The sequence below is a fragment of the Cannabis sativa genome, chromosome 2, assembly GCF_029168945.1.
Source record: "Cannabis sativa cultivar Pink pepper isolate KNU-18-1 chromosome 2, ASM2916894v1, whole genome shotgun sequence".
Lineage (NCBI taxonomy): Eukaryota > Viridiplantae > Streptophyta > Magnoliopsida > Rosales > Cannabaceae > Cannabis > Cannabis sativa.
In genome coordinates this window covers 56098077-56120473 of record NC_083602.1, presented here as the reverse complement: position 1 = coordinate 56120473, position 22397 = coordinate 56098077, and the positions used below count along the sequence as shown (strand labels likewise).

General features: G+C 34.8%; 1 protein-coding gene across 1 annotated transcript; it reads left to right on the top strand.

Annotated features, from left to right (window-relative positions):
* The first annotated feature begins 1554 nt into the window (after positions 1-1554).
* Positions 1555-15132, top strand: LOC115720849 (clathrin heavy chain 1-like). Its single transcript, XM_061110655.1, has 30 exons — positions 1555-1780; positions 2058-2262; positions 2809-2897; positions 3025-3103; positions 3224-3351; positions 5034-5132; positions 5224-5332; positions 5521-5600; positions 5688-5915; positions 6009-6074; positions 6441-6557; positions 6818-7015; positions 7368-7484; positions 7614-7673; positions 7772-7858; positions 8094-8177; positions 8267-8401; positions 8489-8551; positions 8628-8732; positions 8814-8926; positions 9002-9254; positions 9683-9819; positions 9907-10185; positions 10271-11273; positions 12104-12589; positions 12669-12839; positions 12918-13103; positions 13758-13880; positions 13987-14097; positions 14620-15132. Exons 1-30 carry the CDS (start codon positions 1736-1738, stop codon positions 14767-14769), a joined length of 5106 nt encoding a protein of 1701 aa, XP_060966638.1. The 5' UTR covers positions 1555-1735; the 3' UTR covers positions 14770-15132.
* Positions 15133-22397: the final 7265 nt, after the last annotated feature.

Sequence of the window (22397 nt, the reverse complement as noted above, 5' to 3'; positions counted from 1 at the left end):
ATGTATTTTATCCTTAACACTTAGCTCCGTATAAATGATATTTCAGCAAAGTGAAATGAGATCTCAACCATTTATCTCTGTTTAGCCAAGCTCGAAGGATATCATCGTTTCACTTCTAAATTCCTATAGAAGTTATAGATTCCATATTTATGTTAGCGCTCCCACTCAATTATACTATCATGTTCCCAAAATGTACGTATCACCCTGACCCAAAAGTAGGCTTAACTAACAAATCAAAGAACATGTATAATACTCTTGAGATCGAACCTAATCATATCAGGATTAAGATCATTTGATCTAGGATCAACATGTGATATTGAATTGAATAGATATTACGGTAAATTTTAACATATCTAATCAAAGTTCAATATCGGTCCCTTCCGATGTATACTCTATACATCCGATACTGGTAAACTTTGCAATGCCCTGGAAAAGACATACCACTTATCCAAGGTGTAAGAATACCTATCGCTGATTATCATGCCAGTCTAAATCCAGTGAACTGACAAATCAGGGAATAAACTTTCAAACATATAATCAAGATTATATTCCACTGTGCTGACAACACTATAATCATTAACAAAAATATATGTTCTGGACTTAAATAGAATTTATACATTATATATATAATCATGAAATAAATCATGTGAACCGTGCAACATAAAATGTTATTTCTGATCTTTATTAGTAAATCTGATTATATTGAAATGAGTTTTATTTAGGGCACAAAACCCAACAGAATTGAATTCTTCACTACAAACAAGATCATCACCGGAGAAGAAGAAGCAATTGACGGTGAAAGATAATAAAAGAATTAAGATCGGAAGAAAGCATATCTTCCATGCACTGATACCATATTGCAAAAAAAGAAAGAAAGAATTGGCAAAAATGTTATTGAATGAATTGAATGAATACAATGTTCTGTGATACTGGTTATATAGAGGCAAAGTATTTAAAGAACAACCGACTAACCAATCCAGCTAACAATCGAAAGTAAAAAACTAATTAAAATAGTTTAACAACCTAATACTATTTAACAATTAACTGACATAACAAAAATAATTAATTATGTTGGAATAGGCTAATAATTTATTACTCTCTAATACCCCTTAAGATGATGACTATTTTTTGTTCACCAATCTTGCACTGCTCGATTACAAGTGGCTCTTTTGACTCACTATTCCCAAATTACAAGTAATTCTTTTGGTTCGTCTTTTTGGATCGATTATTGAATTTAGATCGGATACTCGTTAGAGTTTAGTTTGACTCTGATACTATATTAGAATGCGATGAGGTGCATGAAATTTCATCTCAAAATTAATTGACAATAAAAAAATAATTTATACAATGGTACTTAATTTCTACCTATTATACCCATTTAATGCTAGGGTAATACTAATTTTACCAACCTTTACCCAAAACCTTCCGACCATGCAGTCCTGGATTGTACATTTCCAATTCTTACTGGATTGACTCGACGACCTCGACGTACAAACCCTCACAGCGGTTGAGTGAGTAAATTTTCTTTTCTATTTTTTATTAAATAAAAAAGAAGAAAAAAAATTAAACAAAATTAATCGTGAAGAAAGGCGACTCACCTTCATCGCTCGTTTGCAGCTATTCTACTGGCTAGATCTGCAGCTCATTTCTATCTTTCTCTCTCTAGAACCAATATTTTGGTTCTACTCTCTTCTTCAATCGCATTTTCTCCGCTGAAACCTCCGATCTAGGCACCATGGCGGCTGCAAATGCCCCCATCACAATGAAGGAGACCCTAACGGTGCGTGCTTCTTCTACTGTCGTTTCAATTTCATATTTTTCCTTTTCTTGTTCAGTTTCATGTTAATTTCGTCTTAGTTTTTAGTAATTACTTGATTTTGAATCGCATTATGCCATCGGATATATACGCTGCTCCTTTTGGTTGTTTATCGTTTTTGCGATGTTTTGAACCTAACTCATTTTGTGAACTTTGCTACTTTTGTGTGATTTTTAACCTCATTTTGAGTGTGAGTGTTCGAGTTTGTGGTTATGGATTTTCTTTCTTTCTTTCTTTACAGTTACCCAGTATTGGGATAAATTCCCAATTCATCACATTTACGAATGTGACCATGGAATCCGACAAGTTTATTTGTGTACGAGAGACTGCACCTCAAAATAGTGTGGTTATTGTCGACATGAATTTGCCTATGCAGCCTTTAAGACGTCCCATTACGGCAGATTCGGCATTGATGAACCCCAACTCTAGAATTCTCGCTCTTAAAGGTATCACCACACTTTTCTACTTAAATAAATTCGATTCTTTTATGTGATGTTGTGATGGTGTGTTACTGCATTGTATTGTCTTGGCTACCGGATGTTTCTACCTTACAATTTGGGGGTGATGAGTGCTGGTATATGCGTAGCTGTATTTCATTTTATATATTAACATTGCCTGTGTTAAACCGACTTACACATTTTTTGCTCCTCTTTTGATCAGTTGCCTGTACTAGGCATTGTTGGTATTATTATCTTCAAGATATCAATTTCTCTACTTCATGCACTGTTATTTCGTTGACATTATTATTGTAAATATATATAGATATGTGGACATACACATATTATGGGCATGTGTGTATTCCTTGTTTAGGTTATCGGTAAGTTTATGGTTTGTTTCTAGTGCTATTGAGAAATTGTAATTTCATCATTATTCTTCTATCAAGCATAACTCGAAGTATTACTGTATTTGTTCTCTGGATTATTATGATTGCCTTGTTCATTTTGTTCTTATGGTTGTCATCTGATTAATCAACGACCATGGTTTGTTTGTAGCTTTAACTCCAGGAACTACTCAGGATCATTTACAAATATTCAATATTGAAGCAAAAGCAAAGATAAAATCACATCAGATGCCTGAACAGGTGATTTCTTTCTTTCAGGGCATTCAAATTATTTATTACAATACTATTTATGAAGTCAGTATGACTGTAGGTAACATGAGGTCTTGTTTCATTACTAAGTCGTCGTCATTGTATTTTGTTATTATAGGTTGTCTTTTGGAAGTGGATCACTCCAAAGATGTTGGGCCTGGTTACACAGACCTCAGTTTATCACTGGTCAATTGAAGGTAAGATACCCCATCATTTTTTCTTGACATTAGAATTATTATGGTGCTTTGTTGTTCTTTTCAACCAGCTGATTCTGCATAAGTGATTACCCTGCTAATATTCTGAGTAATTTATATTAGGCGAGTCTGAACCTGTAAAGATGTTTGAGCGGACAGCTAATTTGGCTAGTAATCAAATAATCAACTACCGATGTGACCCTACTGAAAAGTGGTTGGTTTTGATCGGTATTGCTCAAGGTTCACCTGAGGTTAGTGGTCATTATTTATTGTAATAATCTTTTTAGTTATGCTTTATTAGTATCCTTATATTTTCCTTCTACCCTACCGGTCTAGGGTTTGTAGGTTAGAAAATGTGAACACCAGGGTTTGTAGGTTAGAAAATGTGAACTGTGTAAGTTTTTCAAGTTGGGTTACTGAATTTTGAGATCCTGGGATCGCTTTAATGTTGATATATGCAAGAGACCAGGGTTTGCAGGTTAGAAAATGTGAACCCTGTAAGTTTTTCAAGTTGGGTTACTGAATTTTGACATCCTGGGATTGCTTTAATGTTGATATATGCAAGAGAAATGTTTATGCAGAACCAGCTTTTTTTATGTACTTTTGTATATCCTGAATTTCGACATCCTGTGTTTTGTTTCCTGATTTTTTCTCTATTGCGAAAAAACCCCTGAACTGTGCAAATTGTTGCAAATATTCCCCTCCAGTTACATTCTGCTTATTTTCTAAAACAATTTGCTTATATGACTATTAGTTACAGGTATAATTGTAGTCCAATGACCTATTTAGTAACTTTAAGCTACCTGAAATTCAGTGTATTGACCTTAAACATACAAACAGTACCTCCAAGAATCTACATACATATTCTCATAATTCATCATTCGATTGTTATTTATGCATTTATTTTTTGTGTGGATCTTGAACTGTGCTAGACTAACGTTATATTAGTGCTATATCAACAAATTGTTAAAAGAATTGAGCAGAATGTAATTACAGGGGGTTATTATCAATAATTTTTGTAGTTTAGGGGGAATTTTTGCTACTAAGAAAAGTTTAGGATGCAAAACTCTACAGTGGTCATAGTTTGGGGGAATAAATCCTATTCATTCCTTTAGTTATGCTTTGTTAGTATCATTATTTTTTCCTTCTACCCTACTGGTAGACCAGGCTTTGTAGGTTAGAAAATGTGAACTCTGTAAGTTTTTCAAGTTGGGTTACTACATTTTGACATCTTGGGATTGCTTTAATGTTGATATATGCAAGAGAAATGTTTACGCGGAACCAGCATTTTCTTTTATGTACTTTTGTGTAGAACACAAGATGTTGTGGTGCTAATTTATTTGTTTTACACAAATACTTAGATTTGTGGGTGTTTACATTCTTTGACTCCATAGGTGGTGTTTTGTAGCGAGTAAAACCTGCCTTTAGGCTCAGGACTCATCTCTTGTGGCATGCTCATGCACCTAGTAATAATGGAACAAAAGTCTTCATATGAGAAGATATGTCCTTGCTCTAATTTTCTCTTGGTGTGTGGTGTGCAAGGAAGGGGGTAAAACACTGGATCATTTATTTCTTCATTGTTGAGTGGCGAGAAATTTATGGTGTAATTTATTGAATTGAAAGATGCATGGTGTTAATGATTTAGAAGAAGATTAGTTTTGGCAAGTCTAAAATGGCATCTATTGTGCTGATAGCAACTTTTGGCTCATTTATTTAGAAATAAACAATCATATCTTTTAATTAAAAGAGTTGGATGTGATTTGTATGAGAAAATTTAGGGATTCTACACTTTTTTATTTTACTCCTGGCTGGAGCAAGACTTCATTATGATTAAGCAAAGCTTAGTCTCTTAGTAACTTCTATTGGTTTAGTTTGTATTTTTACTTATCTCAAGAATATCTTAGCTTTATCTTTACCTAAATTATTGCTGCAGAGGCCACAGCTAGTGAAAGGAAATATGCAACTTTTCTCCGTGGATCAGCAACGTAGTCAAGCCCTTGAAGCACATGCTGCATCATTTGCCACATTTAAAGTGTGAATCTGTCTCCCCCTTTTTCAGCACTATTATTTTTTTTTTGTTATGTATTTTATTTAATAATAATGAAAAACTTTGTTACATGAAGGTTGCAGGAAATGAAAATCCTTCAATTCTTATTTGTTTCGCTTCAAAAAGCTTCAATGCTGGACAAGTTACATCAAAGTTGCATATTATTGAACTTGGTGCCCAGCCAGGTTAGCTGAACATTTAATATCAACCTTTAAAATTTATCCACAATTGCAGACCCGTGCAAAAATGAATCTTGTTCCTATCAATAGTTGTTTGTTGTGTGGTTTTCAGAATCGTGCTGATTTTTCTTCATTTAATTTCAAGCTATCAGTTGATTGTTCTATGGTACTTATTTTCTGGATATTGTTCTCAGGAAAACCATCATTTACTAAGAAGCAAGCAGATCTATTTTTTCCTCCCGACTTCGCTGATGACTTTCCTGTGTCAATGCAGGTATTCTAATACTGTTGTGTATTTATTTTATTTAAACCCAAACTTTCTGCCCAGATTAATCTTTTTCTCTTTTTCTGGTGGTGGTAGATATCACAAAAGTACGGTTTGATATACGTGATCACAAAGCTAGGGCTTCTATTTGTGTATGACCTAGAGACAGCAACAGCAGTTTATAGAAACAGAATCAGTCCAGACCCCATCTTTCTGACTGCAGAAGCTTCATCAGTTGGGGGTTTTTATGCTGTCAATAGGCGAGGCCAGGTGCTGCTTGCCACTGTAAATGAGCAAACAATTGTATCTTTTGTCAGTGGTCAGGTATGTTTTTTTAATTTTTCTGTACGTGTGTGTGTTTACTGGAGCAAAAATTGTTGTATTTGATTTTGAGATGTTACTTTTTTATTTTTGCAGTTAAACAATTTGGAACTTGCTGTTAATCTTGCTAAAAGAGGAAACCTTCCTGGCGCAGAAGAACTGGTATGTATAGAGTGTGGTTATTTTAGATTGAAACAATCCAAGTCTCTAAGACTTGTGAGTAAGTAAATCTACTAAGTTAAATTTATTTGATGGCATCAAGCAATGTGATTTCTAACCAGTACGTCGTTGAAATAACTTACAAAGTTTACATGTGCATGTTTCTAACTTACTTTGATGTTTCGTAGGTGAAACGTTATTGTTGCCCCATTCCCTATGTCCTCTAAAGTGCTCCAGGACATTCATTATCACAATCTTTAATCTTGCACATCATTGTGTGATCAGCATCACTGCATTTTGATGCTTTTTCTTCACTTGGTAATTCTTAATAACATGCTAAAAATATGATAATCTGGCTGTCACACTCAGGTTGTCCAGCGCTTTCAAGAACTGTTTGCTCAGACAAAGTACAAAGAGGCTGCAGAACTTGCAGCAGAATCTCCAATGGGCATACTTCGTACTCAAGAGACAGTTGCTAAATTTCAGGTTTAACTTTTGGATTTCCTGTTGGTTTCTTTTCTTTTTTTTTTTCTTCTTTTTACTCAATAATGTCCATGCTTATTATTGCTTTTCTCATATACATGACTGCCTAACATGGTGTTTATGGTGTAACTTTTGGATTTGGCCATGCTTATTCTTGCGATTATTGTATAGATATACGCAACCACCTTTCATGGTGCATTTATTTAGGTCATGCTAAGTTTTTTTTGGAGATTTTAATCTGCTTATGTTGTTCACCATTGCAGAGTGTCCCTGTGCAAACTGGGCAAACACCACCATTGCTACAATACTTTGGAACCTTGTTGACTAAAGGAAAACTAAATGCTTTTGAATCCTTGGAGCTATCTCGCCTAGTTGTAAATCAAAACAAGAAAAATCTTTTGGAGAACTGGTTGGCTGAGGACAAGCTTGAATGTAGTGAAGAGCTTGGAGATCTTGTCAAGGTCTGAAATAAATGATATTGCTATTATATAAAAGATCTTTCAATACATTGTACACCATTTTATACTTTTGAGGCTATTATAAGTACTCATTTCAGAGGTTGCTGATAGAGAAAAATCAGTTATATAGAGAATAATTTGTGTGATTTGAAATTGCCCTTGGCCATGGATGATTTGATTTATTCTACATCTAATTGGATAAGAGCTTTGAGGTTCTCAATTCTTATAAGCATGTTAGGTCCCTAATGATGCATACAAGCCCCAATCTGATAACTAGCATAGCCAATTTTATTATGTTTTGATTATTACATTTTTCTCTTTCTTTCTAACAGTATGAAGTATTCTTAAAATGCAGACAGTGGACAATGACCTTGCTCTAAAGATATACATCAAAGCCAGAGCAACTCCAAAAGTTGTTGCAGCATTTGCAGAGAGAAGGGAGTTTGACAAGATTTTAGTATACTCAAAGCAGGTTACTAATGTCTTCTTTTTCTCTCTTTGCCCATTTTTTAGTGAACAGAGCTACTTGTGTGTCTTTGGTCATAATTATTTGAACATTCTTGGTTCTTACTAATTATATTCAAACTTGTTTTCGTTTCAGGTTGGGTACACACCTGATTATTTGTTTCTTCTGCAAACAATATTGCGGACAGATCCACAGGTATTTGTATTTGTATGAAGCTCTATTGTTTTTTTCAAGTGTTATCAAATTTTGACTCCTTTGGCATTTTAATATGTCATGATCTATCTCAATTTCAGGGAGCGGTTAATTTTGCATTGATGATGTCTCAAATGGAGGGTGGCTGCCCGGTTGATTACAACACAATTACAGATCTGTTTCTGCAGGTTTGTTTTAAGTATATATTTGTGCATTTCAAGTGTTAGATTCAATTTATTTTACATTACGTGGTAATACTGAGTTATCCAATTCTCTAGACATTCATGCTTTAATGCAATCTTCTTTAACTTGCTTTCCCATTTTGTAAATACATAATAAATTTGTGAATGCATTTGTAGTTTCAAACTAAAGAATTTATCTATTGGGATTTCATGTTATTGTACTTGTTTCACTATTTTTCAGCGGAATTTGATTCGTGAGGCAACTGCCTTTTTGTTGGATGTGCTGAAGCCCAATTTACCTGAACATGCACACCTTCAGACAAAGGTCCATTGAGTTTCTCTTCAGTGTTTTTATCTACAATTCACATTTGCTTCTATATGTTAACATATCAGCTTCTAATTTACTTTTTGCAGGTTTTGGAAATAAATCTTGTGACATTCCCAAATGTTGCTGATGCAATTTTGGCAAATGGAATGTTCACTCATTATGACCGTCCACGTATTGCACAACTCTGTGAAAAAGCTGGTTTGTATTTGCGTGCCCTACAGGTATGAGAGCTTGTTACATATAAGTGCAAAATTCCTCTGAGGGATGTTTAATTATCTTCTGACTTAAATGCCTGTCAATGCCTGCAGCATTATACAGAGTTATCAGATGTCAAACGTATTATTGTGAATACACATGCAATTGATCCACAGGTTGGTATTGGAATCTTTATTTAACTTTGATCAATGTGTATATACCATATGTTATCTAACTTTCAGGTGTATTTAGGCTTTAGTTGAGTTCTTTGGTACCCTTTCCAAAGAATGGGCTCTTGAGTGCATGAAGGATCTTCTAGTAGTAAATCTTAGAGGCAATCTTCAGATTATTGTCCAGGTGAAAGCCATACTTCTTTTGACCTATTTTTGATTTTGCATAGTTTATTGAAGTGAGGCTTACTATAATAGTTTGATGCAGACTGCAAAAGAATATGCAGAGCAATTGGGTGTGGATGCATGCATAAAATTATTCGAGCAGTTCAAATCCTATGAAGGACTGTACTTTTTCTTGGGCTCGTATTTGAGTTCCAGGTACAAAAAAATTTTGTTTGACTATCTGCATCTTTCTTGTTGATTATTTTTTAAATATTTTTTTCTTTCTGGTAGTGAGGATCCCGAGATCCACTTCAAGTACATTGAGGCAGCTGCAAAAACCGGACAAATTAAGGAGGTCGAGCGTGTTACACGGGAATCAAACTTTTATGACCCAGAAAAAACAAAGAATTTTCTAATGGAAGCCAAGCTTCCAGATGCACGCCCGCTGATTAATGTCTGCGATCGTTTTGGTTTTGTTCCTGATCTCACCCATTATTTATACACCAGCAACATGCTTAGGTATATTGAAGGTTATGTCCAAAAGGTAAATGTTTTTTTGTGTGAGGTTGTTTCAGATTTCTGGTTGATGATTTTTTTTATATGAGAATAGAAAATTGCAAATTGAAGCCCCTAAATTTCTTCCCAGCCCTTCTTTCTCTGTTAACATAGAGACAAAATTGATTTCATTTAGGATTTTCATACTTCTTCTAGATGATGGTAAACTTTTCATATATATACATGGGTATAAAATTGATATAATGGTTAACTTTTTTTTTCTTTACTTTTTTCTTTTTTTAAATTTGAATTGATGTCCCTTACCTCCTGTTTGACACGGTTATATGAAGCTGATGAATATAGAAAGAATGGATCTTGTAGGATTCCCAAGATATTCTTCGTTTTGCTTCTCATGTTCCGTGAATAGCTAACATGAAATTGATTATCCAGCATTCTTGTTTTCTTGTTTCATAATAGGTCAACCCTGGAAATGCACCTCTAGTTGTAGGACAGCTCTTAGATGATGAATGCCCTGAGGACTTTATTAAAGGCCTGATTTTATCAGTTCGTTCTCTTCTTCCTGTTGAGCCTTTGGTGGAGGAATGCGAGAAGAGGTACACATTTATTTATATATATATATAAATCTTGGTATTTTAATTTGCATTCTCTCTTCTGACATATTATATGCTTTTGGCTCACAGGAATCGTCTTCGCTTGCTCACTCAATTCTTGGAGCATCTTGTGAGTGAGGGAAGCCAAGATGTACATGTTCACAATGCTCTGGGTAAAATCATTATTGACAGCAACAATAACCCAGAACATTTTCTCACAACCAATCCATATTATGATTCTCGTGTCGTTGGTAAATATTGTGAGAAAAGGGATCCCACTCTTGCTGTTGTTGCTTACCGTAGAGGGCAATGTGATGATGAACTTATTAATGTAACAAATAGAAATTCCTTGTTCAAACTTCAAGCTAGGTTTGTGTACTCATGTTTACTGTTAAGTGTTGCACGTCAAATTTTTTTAATAACCTATTGTGATGCTATTGGCTTTATATGTCAGGTATGTGGTGGAAAGAATGGATGGTGATCTATGGGAGAAAGTTCTTACTCCTGAAAATGAATATAGAAGACAGCTTATTGATCAAGTTGTATCTACAGCTCTGCCTGAGAGCAATAGTCCCGAGCAAGTTTCAGCAGCTGTTAAAGCCTTTATGACTGCTGACCTTCCCCACGAGTTGATTGAACTTCTTGAAAAGATTGTACTTCAAAACTCTGCTTTTAGTGGGAATTTCAATCTTCAAAATCTGTTAATTCTTACTGCCATTAAGGCTGATCCATCAAGAGTTATGGATTACATAAATAGGCTAGACAACTTTGATGGACCTGCAGTTGGAGAGGTGGCTGTTGAAGCTCAACTATATGAAGAAGCAGTCGCCATCTTCAAGAAGTTCAATTTGAATGTTCAGGCTGTGAATGTCCTATTGGATAACATTCGAAGCATCGAACGAGCTGTAGAGTTTGCATTCCGTGTTGAAGAAGATGCTGTTTGGAGTCAGGTAGCCAAGGCCCAATTGCGGGAGGGTCTGGTGAGTGATGCTATCGAGTCATTCATCCGTGCAGATGATGCAACTCAGTTCTTGGATGTCATACGTGCTGCTGAGAATGAAAATGTGTACCCTGACTTGGTGCGGTATCTTCTGATGGTTAGACAGAAAACCAAAGAGCCAAAGGTTGACGGCGAACTTATTTATGCATATGCTAAAATTGATCGGTTGGCTGAGATTGAAGAGTTCATTCTTATGCCAAATGTTGCTAATCTCCAAAATGTTGGAGATCGATTGTATGATGAAGCTTTGTACGAAGCAGCTAAAATCATATATGCATTTATCTCTAACTGGGCTAAGCTGGCTGTCACTCTTGTCAAGCTACAGCAATTTCAAAATGCAGTTGATGCAGCTCGAAAAGCTAACAGTACTAAAACATGGAAGGAAGTTTGTTTTGCTTGTGTTGATGCTGAGGAATTTCGTTTGGCACAGATCTGTGGTCTCAATATCATCATTCAGGTAATCTCACTGCTACTTTGATTTGTGTCATTTTTTGTTGGAACATGTTGAATATAAATTTCAGCACCACTTTCGCTTCTTAAGGTTTTGTAGTCTTGTGTACTAGTTATTAAGGATCTGTTCAACGTAGGTAAGAAAAAATGAATCTTTACTTTTTTAGTTTTTATTTGTCTACTCTGTTTTGAAGGAGCTTTTTAAATTGCAAAATTTATTAATAGATTTATTTTTACAATTTGAAAGTTCTCATTAAACTGTGTCAAATTTGTTTAAAATATTTTTTTATAATGAGATATCATTTCAAAGGACTTGACTCAAAAAAGTTGATAAACTATATATAATGACTACAAGATTAAAATTTCATCATAAAATATAATTTTTAATTGTAAAAGGGAAAAAAATAACTATGTATTTGACGATCATAATCTTTTTTTTTTTTCTCTGAATTTCATAAAATATAATTTTAATATAAAAGAAAAGGAAATAAGATAACTATGTACAATATTTGAGGATCATAACCTTTTCTTTTCTTTCTTAGAATTAGGACAAGGCTTATTATAGGAAGTTAATGAAATAGAAAGTATTAAAATATCATCAAGATTCAAAACATCCTATTTTTAATACACTCCTAGGGAAGCAGGTTGATGCATATTTCTTTGGGAAGATCTTCTGACCATTTAAAAAGTAATACTTTTAGGCTCTCAAAATTTTGAAGTCGGGACAAGATCTCATAATGTATATTGAATAAAGAAGAACCTTGATGAATTTTCTTTTGTAATTTGTAAAGATTCTTCTGCTAATTTTTTTTACTTTGATGTGCTTTAAATGTTTAGGTGGATGATTTGGAAGAAGTCAGTGAGTATTACCAGAACAGGGGACGCTTTGATGAGTTAATATCTCTTATGGAGAGTGGACTGGGATTGGAACGTGCACATATGGGCATATTTACTGAGCTAGGAGTTCTATATGCAAGATACCGTCCGGAAAAGCTGATGGAACACATTAAACTGTTCTCCACCCGACTTAACATTCCCAAGCTTATACGAGCTTGTGATGAACAGCAACATTGGAAGGAACTGACTTACTTATATATCCAGTATGATGAATTTGACAATGCTGCGACCACTGTTATGAACCACTCTCCAGAAGCTTGGGACCACATGCAATTCAAAGATGTGATTGTCAAAGTTGCTAGTGTTGAGCTCTACTATAAGGCTGTACATTTCTACTTACAAGAACATCCAGATATTATCAATGATCTTTTGAACGTGATTGCCCTTCGTGTAGACCATGCCCGAGTAGTGGACATAATGCGAAAGGTATGCCTTTTTCTCGTTTGCCTCTTTATTCTGATGTTATAAGTGTCAATTGATTATCCCTTCATCCATTTGATTTCAGGCTGGTCATCTCCGTCTTGTGAAGCCATACATGGTCGCTGTTCAGAGTACCAATGTTTCTGCTGTTAATGAAGCTTTGAATGAAATATATATAGAGGAGGAAGACTATGATAGATTACGGGAATCAATTGATTTGCATGATAGCTTTGACCAGATAGGTCTTGCACAAAAGGTTTGGTTCAAATATCATTAGCTAAGGTAGTTTTGTGATTTGTTGGATTTTACCATTTTTATCTATTAATTGATGCAGATTGAGAAACATGAGCTTCTTGAGATGAGACGTGTTGCTGCTTATATCTATAAGAAAGCGGGAAGATGGAAGCAGTCTATTGCATTATCAAAGAAAGACAATCTATACAAAGATGCTATGGAAACCTGCTCACAGTCTGGCGATCGTGAACTTTCAGAAGACTTACTTGTATATTTCATTGAGAAGGTCTGACTTAATCTAAACAAAAGAAACATAAATGAAATAGTTTTAGTTCTTAGTCATTTGCTTCACTATATTTTTCTTATAATTTTGTTTGGTTGGATGGGGCTGGGTTGTAAGCTCTTATAATACATAGCATGTCTAAGAATGGTCAGGCCTGTAGTTTGCCACAAGGTCAAAAGGTCCAAGTTTGAGTCTCTCTTGGTTACCTACATTGCAATTGTCATAGTTTTTTGTTTGTCAATTATATTGTTAGGTGAGTGGTCTAGTTTTTTTTTTTTTAAAACATAATTTTGATTTTCTCATCTCTGATTTTTACCTTGACTATTAATTTCGGTTTTTTTGTTTTGTTTCTGTTTGTTTGTTTTTTGGAAATAACTATTAAATATTGGCCAAATACAAAGATAGACACACAAACACACATCTTAGGATTCAAAAGCCTCCCATACACACAAACACACTCTTTGCTATGAATGTCTGATGCAATTGTTTATTTGGCTTCTGCTGATGAAAGTTTCTTTCTTACTTTGTTATGAATGTCTGATGCGATTGTTTATATTGCTTCTTCTGAGGAATGTTTCTGTTTTGCTTTGTCATGAATGTTTATGTGTTTGTTTTTCTGGCTTCTGCTGATAAAATACTTATCTATGTTATTTGCAGGGAAAGAAAGAGTGCTTTGCATCATGCCTCTTTGTTTGTTATGATTTGCTGCGGCCTGATGTTGTCCTTGAGCTTGCCTGGCTGAACAATATGATCGATTTTGCCTTCCCATATCTCTTGCAGGTTTTTGCCCCCACATCCCCTAGAAAAAAAAATGGAGCTGTTTTCATTTCCATCTCCGCATGACTTAACCATTTAACTTTCTGCTATCCTGTTTTTTTCTTTTCAGTTTATTCGAGAGTATACAAGCAAAGTGGATGAACTAGTGAAGGACAAAATTGAAGCTCAAAATGAGGTGAAAGCAAAAGAGAATGAGGAGAAGGAATTGGTTGCTCAACATGTATGATTCCCTTGTCTTTTGAAGCTTTTCTTATTCTTTTACTTACTTCTACATCTATCTAGCAAGTATCTTTATTTAGGGGATTTAAATTGTTCTGTCTAATTTTCAGAAAACTAAAACTAAACAATTTATAAATTGTGCTAAGTGCCTGACCTTTGCATGAACCCACCAACTGGTAGGTTTTGGCCACTTTGCTGGCGTTTTAGGTCTCATCATAAACATATGATTAGTAACTCAGATATTACATAAATATGATAAGTTGTCTTAAGAAACATAAGACACGTTGGGTTTTACTCTGTTTCTGTGGTACATTATTGGACTCATATCAATCTGCCTACGGAAAATGCATTTGATGTCTGAAACGAGAAAAGCTATAAGGCCGTATTATCTTCTTCATTTAACCAAGCCATAATCATAGTATGCAAACTTCAATGAGATGTCCTATTATTTATTTTGGTTATAAAGTGTGTACATTAAAAGTTCTGAATGTGTTTTTCTGTTTTCATTTTAAATCTTTTGCAGAACATGTATGCCCAATTGCTTCCTGCCTTGCCTGCACCACCGGGAATGGGTGGAGCAGGGTTTGCTCAACCCCCACCACCAATGCCAATGGGAGGGATGGGGATGCCTCCAATGCCCGGTTATGGAATGCCACCAATGGGTTCTTACTGACCTGTGTGCCCCACAGTTGCGAAACATAGCTATATCAGATGTGGTGGGAAGAATAAGGAGCTATGCTCATTGCTGACTCTTTCATGCCAGTAGGTGATCTATCTAGGATTCCAATTTTTTTCTTCTCTTATATGGTACTCTAGCTCATAGAAGGTAGCTTTAACTTTGCCGGTCCATGCTCAGTCGAGTTATTGATGTTTTAGAGATCTTTATGAAACTTAGGATGGAAAATCAAGAATGTGGGTCTGGCATATTTGCCTCGTGTATAGGTCGGCTTTTATTTTACTAGTTAGCTCATAAAATGCTTGTTGTTATTTTTTGATTAACTCATAATATATTAATATATGTACTAAAAATTTTGTAGTCACCATTCCCCCATGATAGTTAAACTTGGTCAAAGCTTGTATGAAGATATTAGTGCAGGAGAGTTGGAAACGTTAATGAATCACTTGGGAATGATTTTTTTTTTAGGGTGACATTTGAATTTACAGTAGTCGCGAGTTCTCTAATGAAACCGTAGTCAGTTCTGAATTTGAATGTTGGGGAAGTGTAATTAACTACGATAGCTGTTTTCGATCTTGAACTTTTACATTTTTTTAATTATTATTATAGGTGCTGTTTGGTTATACTTTTGTTTTCTAATTTTTAAATCACAAAATGAAAGTAAAATAATTTTGTTTTTAAAATTTTTGTTTTTAAAAAATAAAAATGCGTTCTGTAACCACTTTTGTTTTTCAATTTTAAAAACAGAAAGTAAAAGTGTGTTTTGTAAAGTTCATTTTTATTTTTTGATTTTATTTAAGTTTGGTCTAAGTCTGAGGTCAGATTCGAGTTCGGGTCAAAAGTCAAGTCAGGTTCAACGCTAGGGCCGTAGGGAGGATTTGGGTTTAGGTTTGATCGGAATCTAAAATATTGATTAAGAAAAAAAAACTGTTTAAAAAAAATATTAAAAGTGTTTTTTTTTTGTTTTTAAAATTTTGATTCTCAATTAAAAAATAAAAAAATGAGAATAGTTTTATAAAACAAGTTTTTGAAAAATATTTTTATTTTTTCAATTTTAAAAACAGAAAACTGATTAAATAAGTGTTATCAAACGCCACTATAATTAAGAGTTATGTGATATGCGCACAAAATAATGTTAGTATTTGGGCACATATGATTACCATTCCGGGATAACTTCCCATGAAGCCCTATTGCCTTTTTTGGCTATATTATGAGCCACTGTATTACAATTTCTTTTTACATAACTTAAAGAAACATAGGGGACATAAGAGGAGTCAACAACATAATTTATAACATCACTTAAAGAGGATAAGTCTAAATGATCACTATAAATTTAATCAACTAGCCCCTTTGAATATGTTTCAATGCAAGTAACTTGGATATTATAAGACCTGCACCATCCAATAGCATACTTTTTTTTTTGTTTGCAAGCATTCAATAGCATCCTTGAGAGCAAAAGTTTCAGCCAATGTTGAGGGATAATCACCAGGAAAAGCATTTATCTAGCAACAATTCTTCCTTTTGAATCTCTAACAATTGCTCCCACACCTATTTTCTGTCTTTTGGAATCCACAGTATCAACATTGAGCTTTAACATTGAAGTTGATGGTTGTCATTTGCAACAACTACTTCACTCTACATTTTCCTTTATTCTCTTTTCACCAGTTGCTTGGACTTATTTATGCTCTTGAGGGCTTGTCTGGTATTGATTTGTATTAATAGTTTGTTTGGTCTGTGGCCAAATCTAAGTTCGGTTCTAAGGTTCGGGTGGGAGTTTGGGTCCAGGGTTTAGGGTTATGGGTCGGGGCCAGGGCTAGGTCGGGGTTCGGGGTTCGGGATCCAGGTCCAGAGCCGGGTCGGGATCTAGGTCGAGGTTTGAGTCTAGGGTCCAGGGTCTGAGGTCGGGATTCACGTTCAAGTTTGGGATCGAGTTCGGGATTTGGGTTCGGGGTTCAGGTTCAGGTCCAAGTTCGGGGTCCAGGTATGGGATCCTTACCCCAGACCCTTTGTAATATTATAATACAAGTTAATACAAATTATTTATTATATAATAAATAATACAATTCTCATTGTATTGAAATTTTAAGGTTATAATAATTAATACAATACAATGCTTTATCCAAACATAATATTATTTGTTATTTAATATAATACGGTCATTATACGACTTACCAAACGAGCCATAGATATATTCTACTACTCCATTGATTATTTCCAGCACAGAAAAACAATTCTTGCCAAAAAATAATAATTATTTCTGTTGTTTCAGATCATCCACAAAGTTCCAACAAGCAATTCACAATCACTCTTTTTCAACACTTCAAAAGCATTTAGTAAGAAGTCTTTAATGTCTAAATGTTTATTTTCGGATTTTTTTTTTTCCTTTTTCATAAAAGGAGTATGTTTCCAAAGTTTTTTAACTTTGCAACAACTTATTAGTGAATGAGTCACACTCTCATTGCAATGGCCACACATAAAACAAGTAGGACTAGGAATGATTTTTCTGTTAAACAAATTAAGAGGAGTAGGGATTATATGATTGTAAGATCTGTAAAGTCCTTTTTTGGCAAGTTAGTTGACAAAATAATTTTTCCATTTATGGTAAGATTGTTGAGCATTCATATTCGGATTCTTACCTTATAAATTCGGTTTTTAGTTGCTTTTTTCCTTGTTTGGAAAGTTGCACTTTCAACTGAACTTTCCTTTGTTGAAAACTTCTCAAAAGAGAAGGAATTCTGTTTTGGAAAGTTGTCTTTTTTAGGTAAACTTTGATTATTGCCTTTTCCTTATTAATTTCGATTGTATCTTGATACAATCAGAATATCTAATCTGTTTTTGGCAGGAATCAAGCATTGATAGAGGATCAGACCCGATTTTAGCAAGTTTCCCGTTTCTGGTCAGATCTGCTGCGTCAACATCCGAATCTGATGGAGCAGATCGTGTTTTCTTAGGAAAGTTTTTGTACAGCTGCTAATTCAAATTTGTGGTTGCCTCTTTGGTTTCTATGTTCTATAAATAGAGCCTAGAGAGCAACCATTCGAATTACCTCTTCCATTATTCATTTTTTGCATTTATCTTTTTAGAGAGAAGAGAGTTTCTTTGTTTTGTGAGAGCCTAGTTGTTCATCTAGGTTCTAGTTGTTCTATTTCTGTTCTTACTCTGTCCTAGAGGTTGTGAAGAACTACTTGACTGAACAAGAGATTGGTCTTCGGGAGAAGACTTGATAAAGCCTTACTTCGGGAGGAAGTAAGCACTCGGTCTTCGGGAGAAGACTTGTTGAAGCCTTACTTCGGGAGGAAGTAAGCACTCACACTTCAAAGACGAAGGGAGTTCGGGCTTGAAGGTGTTTCAAGAAGTCAGATTCATAAAGTGGATTACAAAGGATTGCGGCAATACTTTAGAGGGAGTCTAAACTTGTTTAAGTCAATTGTCTTTGTAATTTTGATACTTTATTAATTGATTTCATTCTCTGGGCGTGGCCCCGTGGACTAGGAGTGTTCGTGAGAACACTGATACCACCTATAAATCTCTTGTGTCAAGTTATTTATTTTTCTGCAAATATTTTATATTCTCGCTCGTTAGTTTCTTTGTAGCAGAATTACTTTCTGCTGCTGCAAACGCTTACAGTTTTTATATTTTCTTATTTACAACTGACATTTGCAAAAACACGGTTTTTCAATTGGTATCAGAGCGGGACACTAAACTCTTAGTGTGGTCCTATAACGTTTTTGTGTTAAAATGTCATTTTTTGCAGAAGGAAGTTCTATTTCTAGACCACCGTTGCTTAATGACTCTAACTATCCTTATTGGAAAGTTAGAATGAGGGCCTTCATCAAATCTCAAGATGAGAAGGCTTGGAGAATGGTTCTATCAGGTTGGTCTCTTCCAGTTGAGACAGATTCTACAGGTAATACTACTATAAAATCTGAACTGGAATGGTCAATTGAAGATGATAAGCTTTCTGCCTACAATAGCAAAGCCTTGCATGCTATCTTTAACGGTGTAGGTGAGGGTTACATTAAACTTATATCATCTTGTGTTTCTGCTAAGGAAGCTTGGGAGATCCTTCAAACTCAGTTTGAGGGAACTTCTGATGTGAAAAGATCTAGATTTATCATGCTTCAAACTAAATTTGATGAGCTTAGAATGTCTGATAATGAAACATTAACTGAATTCTATGAAAAATTATCTGATATTGCTAATGAATATTTTGCTCTTGGTGAAAAGCTTGATGATTCTGTTCTTGTGAGAAAAATTGTTAGAGTACTTCCAGAAAGGTTCGATACTAAACTTTTGGCAATGGAGGAAGCTAAAGATTTTAGCACAATGAAGGTAGAAGAATTGATGGGTTCCTTACGTACTTTTGAATTAAATCAACAGATTAAACGAAAGGACAAACCCAAATCCATTGCTGATAAAGGTAAAAGTATTGCTTTGAAAGTTGCTGATAATGAAAATTCTGATAGTGAATGTGATGATGAGATTGCTTTATTAACTAAGAATTTTTCAGAAATATATGAAAAAGATGGGAAATAAAAAGAATATTTCGAAAGGTTCAAAAGGTAATACTTTTATTAAACCATCTGTTTCTAACAAAAAGGGAATTCAGTGCAGGGAATGTGAAGGTTTTGGGCATATTCAAGCTGAGTGTGCAAACACTTTGAAAAAGAATAAGAAAAGTTTCAATGTCACTTGGAGTGATGATGAAACCGAAAGTGATGAAGATAATTCTGAAAAATGTAGCCCTAACCTCCGTTATGTCTAATGTGTTGTGTGATTCACAGGTGAAAGCTAAATTGGTATGTCTGAATAATACCACCGAACAAGAGGAATCAGATTCAGATGAGTCTGAAATCTGTGAAGAGTCTCTTGCTGAATCATACAAAGTCATGTATGAAAAATGGATTCAGGTTGCTTCTGAAAATAGAGAGTTGAATAAATTGAATAAAAAATTGTCTCATCAGATTGATTTGTGTGAATTGAAAATAAAAGAGTATGAGACAAGTTTTTGTGATAAAGATGAAAAAATCTCTCTCTTAAAGAAGGAACTTGAAAATTTTAAGAAAAATGTTCAAATGCTTAACCCTGGATCTTCTATTTTTGAAAAAGCTCAGAATGCAAGTCAAAGAGGTTTCGCAGGCCTTGGTTCAAATGGAATGGAAAGTTCTGGAGTCACGAAGTTTGTAAAATCTAGTGTTCCAACGAATCACTTTGAGGCTACAAAGTCTGCTGTAACAATTTCACGGCTTTCGTTGCGGCAAATGAAAGAGCTTTCTGATGCTGCAAAATCTCTAGGATTTTCGAAAAGAGTAAGATCTCAGGTAAAAAGATTTGTTCCCACTTGTCATTTTTGTGGTAGAAAAGGACATATCAGACCTAAATGTTTCACGTTGAAAAATCTGTTTAAAACAAATTATTTTGATAATTTGGAAAAATCTCAAAAGAAACATAAAGGTTTGAAACAAATATGGGTAAAAAAGAATTGTCTAGCTGGTTTTTCTGATAAAACTGCTGCATCTCAAATGTGGTATTTTGACAGTGGTTGTTCTAGACATATGACAGGTGACAAGGACTTTTTGACTAACATTCGGCCTATGCAACGTGGAGAAGTCACTTTTGGTAATGGCCTATCTGAAAAAGTTGTTGGTATGGGAACTCTAAATTTTGAAGGGTTACCTAGACTGAAAAATGTGATGTTAGTTGAAGGACTGAGGGCTAATTTACTTAGCATCAGTCAAATTTGTGACCAAGGGTTTACTGTTTCATTTGATAGTGATCATTTCTATGTTCTGAATGATGATAATGAATGTATCTTGCAAGGATTTCAATCCAATGATAACTGTTACACTCTAACCCCTGTCTTTACTTGTCATTCAGCTATCAACAACACCACAGATCTGTGGCATGCCAAGCTTGGGCATATTAATTTTAAAAACCTGAAAAAATTGTCAAATGCAGGTATTGTTCGAGGACTTCCCAAGCTTGGTAAGGAAAGTGTTGGTAAGTGTGAACCGTGTCAACTTGGGAAGCAATTAAAAATCACTCACAAGCCTGTGTCTGATATCAATACCTCAAAAGTATTGGAATTGCTTCACATGGATCTTATGGGTCCAATCCAAGTTGAAAGTTTGAATGGTAAACGATATATCTTTGTGTGTGTTGATGATTTCTCTCGTTTTACTTGGGTAGATTTCTTAATAGAAAAGTCTGACACTTTTGATGCCTTTAAAACTCTTTGTTTGAGATTAAGAGTTGAGAAAGGTTGTAATATTGGGAAAATTGTTCGAATTCGAAGTGATCATGGTAAGGAGTTTGAAAATTCTGTGTATGATGATTTTTGCAAGTCTACAGGTATAACTCATGAATTTTCAGCTCCCAAAACTCCTCAACAAAATGGAGTTGTTGAGAGAAAGAATCGAACATTGCAGGAAATGGCAAGAGTGATGTTAAATAGCAAGAAGTTGACAAAGCGCTCATGGGCTGAAGCTATTAACACAGCTTGCTATATAATAAACAGAGTGTTTATTCGTCCAGGTACCTCAAAAACATCTTATGAAATCTGGAAAGGTAAGCGCCCCAATGTAAGTCATTTTCATGTTTTTGGTTGTGTGTGTTATGTCTATAGAGATCGTGAGCATATTGGTAAATTTGATGCTAAAAGTGATGTTGGTGTGTTTATTGGATATTCCTTAAACAGTAGAGCTTATCGTGTTTATAACATGAGAACTCAAACTGTTTTGGAATCAGCTAATGTGGTTGTTGATGATTTTAAAGATTTTTCGGAGATTTCCACGAAGCCAAGATAGATAGTCTCATGGATGCTCCTCCGTAAGCGCAAAAGGAGATCCCGATGCCAGAACCCATTTCGATGCCGCAAATGACGAATCCGCCGTCGCAACTGAGACTGGAGAACCAGAACCGTCTATCCTGACTCATCCAAACATCATCACTGATTCTATTCAGAAAGAACCAAGCACCAGAGTCAAATTGAATCATCCAAAAGATCTCATCCTTGGAAATCCTGAAGAAAGCATGGTAACTCGCAGAAGTTATGTTAATTTAATCAGCTTTCTTTGTTTTGTTTCTCAATATGAACCGAAAAATGTGAAGGAAGCCATGACCTTTGAGGAATGGCTCAATGCAATGCAAGAGGAACTCAACCAATTTGTTCGTAACAAGGTATGGATTTTGGTCCGAAGACCAAAAGGTATAAATGTAATTGGAACAAAGTGGTTATTTAAAAATAAAAGTGATGAGTTCAGTACAATTGTGAGAAACAAGGCTCGTTTGGTGGCACAAGGATACACACAGGTAGAAGGTATTGATTTTGATGAAACTTTTGCTCCTGTTGCAAGACTAGAATCAATTCGTTTACTTTTGTGTATTGCTTGTATTTTGAATATTAAATTGTTTCAAATGGATGTGAAATCTGCCTTCCTAAATGGTATTTTGAATGAGGAAGTTTATGTTGAGCAACCAAAAGGATTTGAAGATCCTCAATTTCCAGACCATGTGTACAAACTTGAAAAAGCTTTGTATGGTCTAAAACAAGCTCCTCGAGCTTGGTATGAAAGGTTGACTCAATTTTTACTTTCTCATGACTATCAAAGAGGTAGTGTGGATAA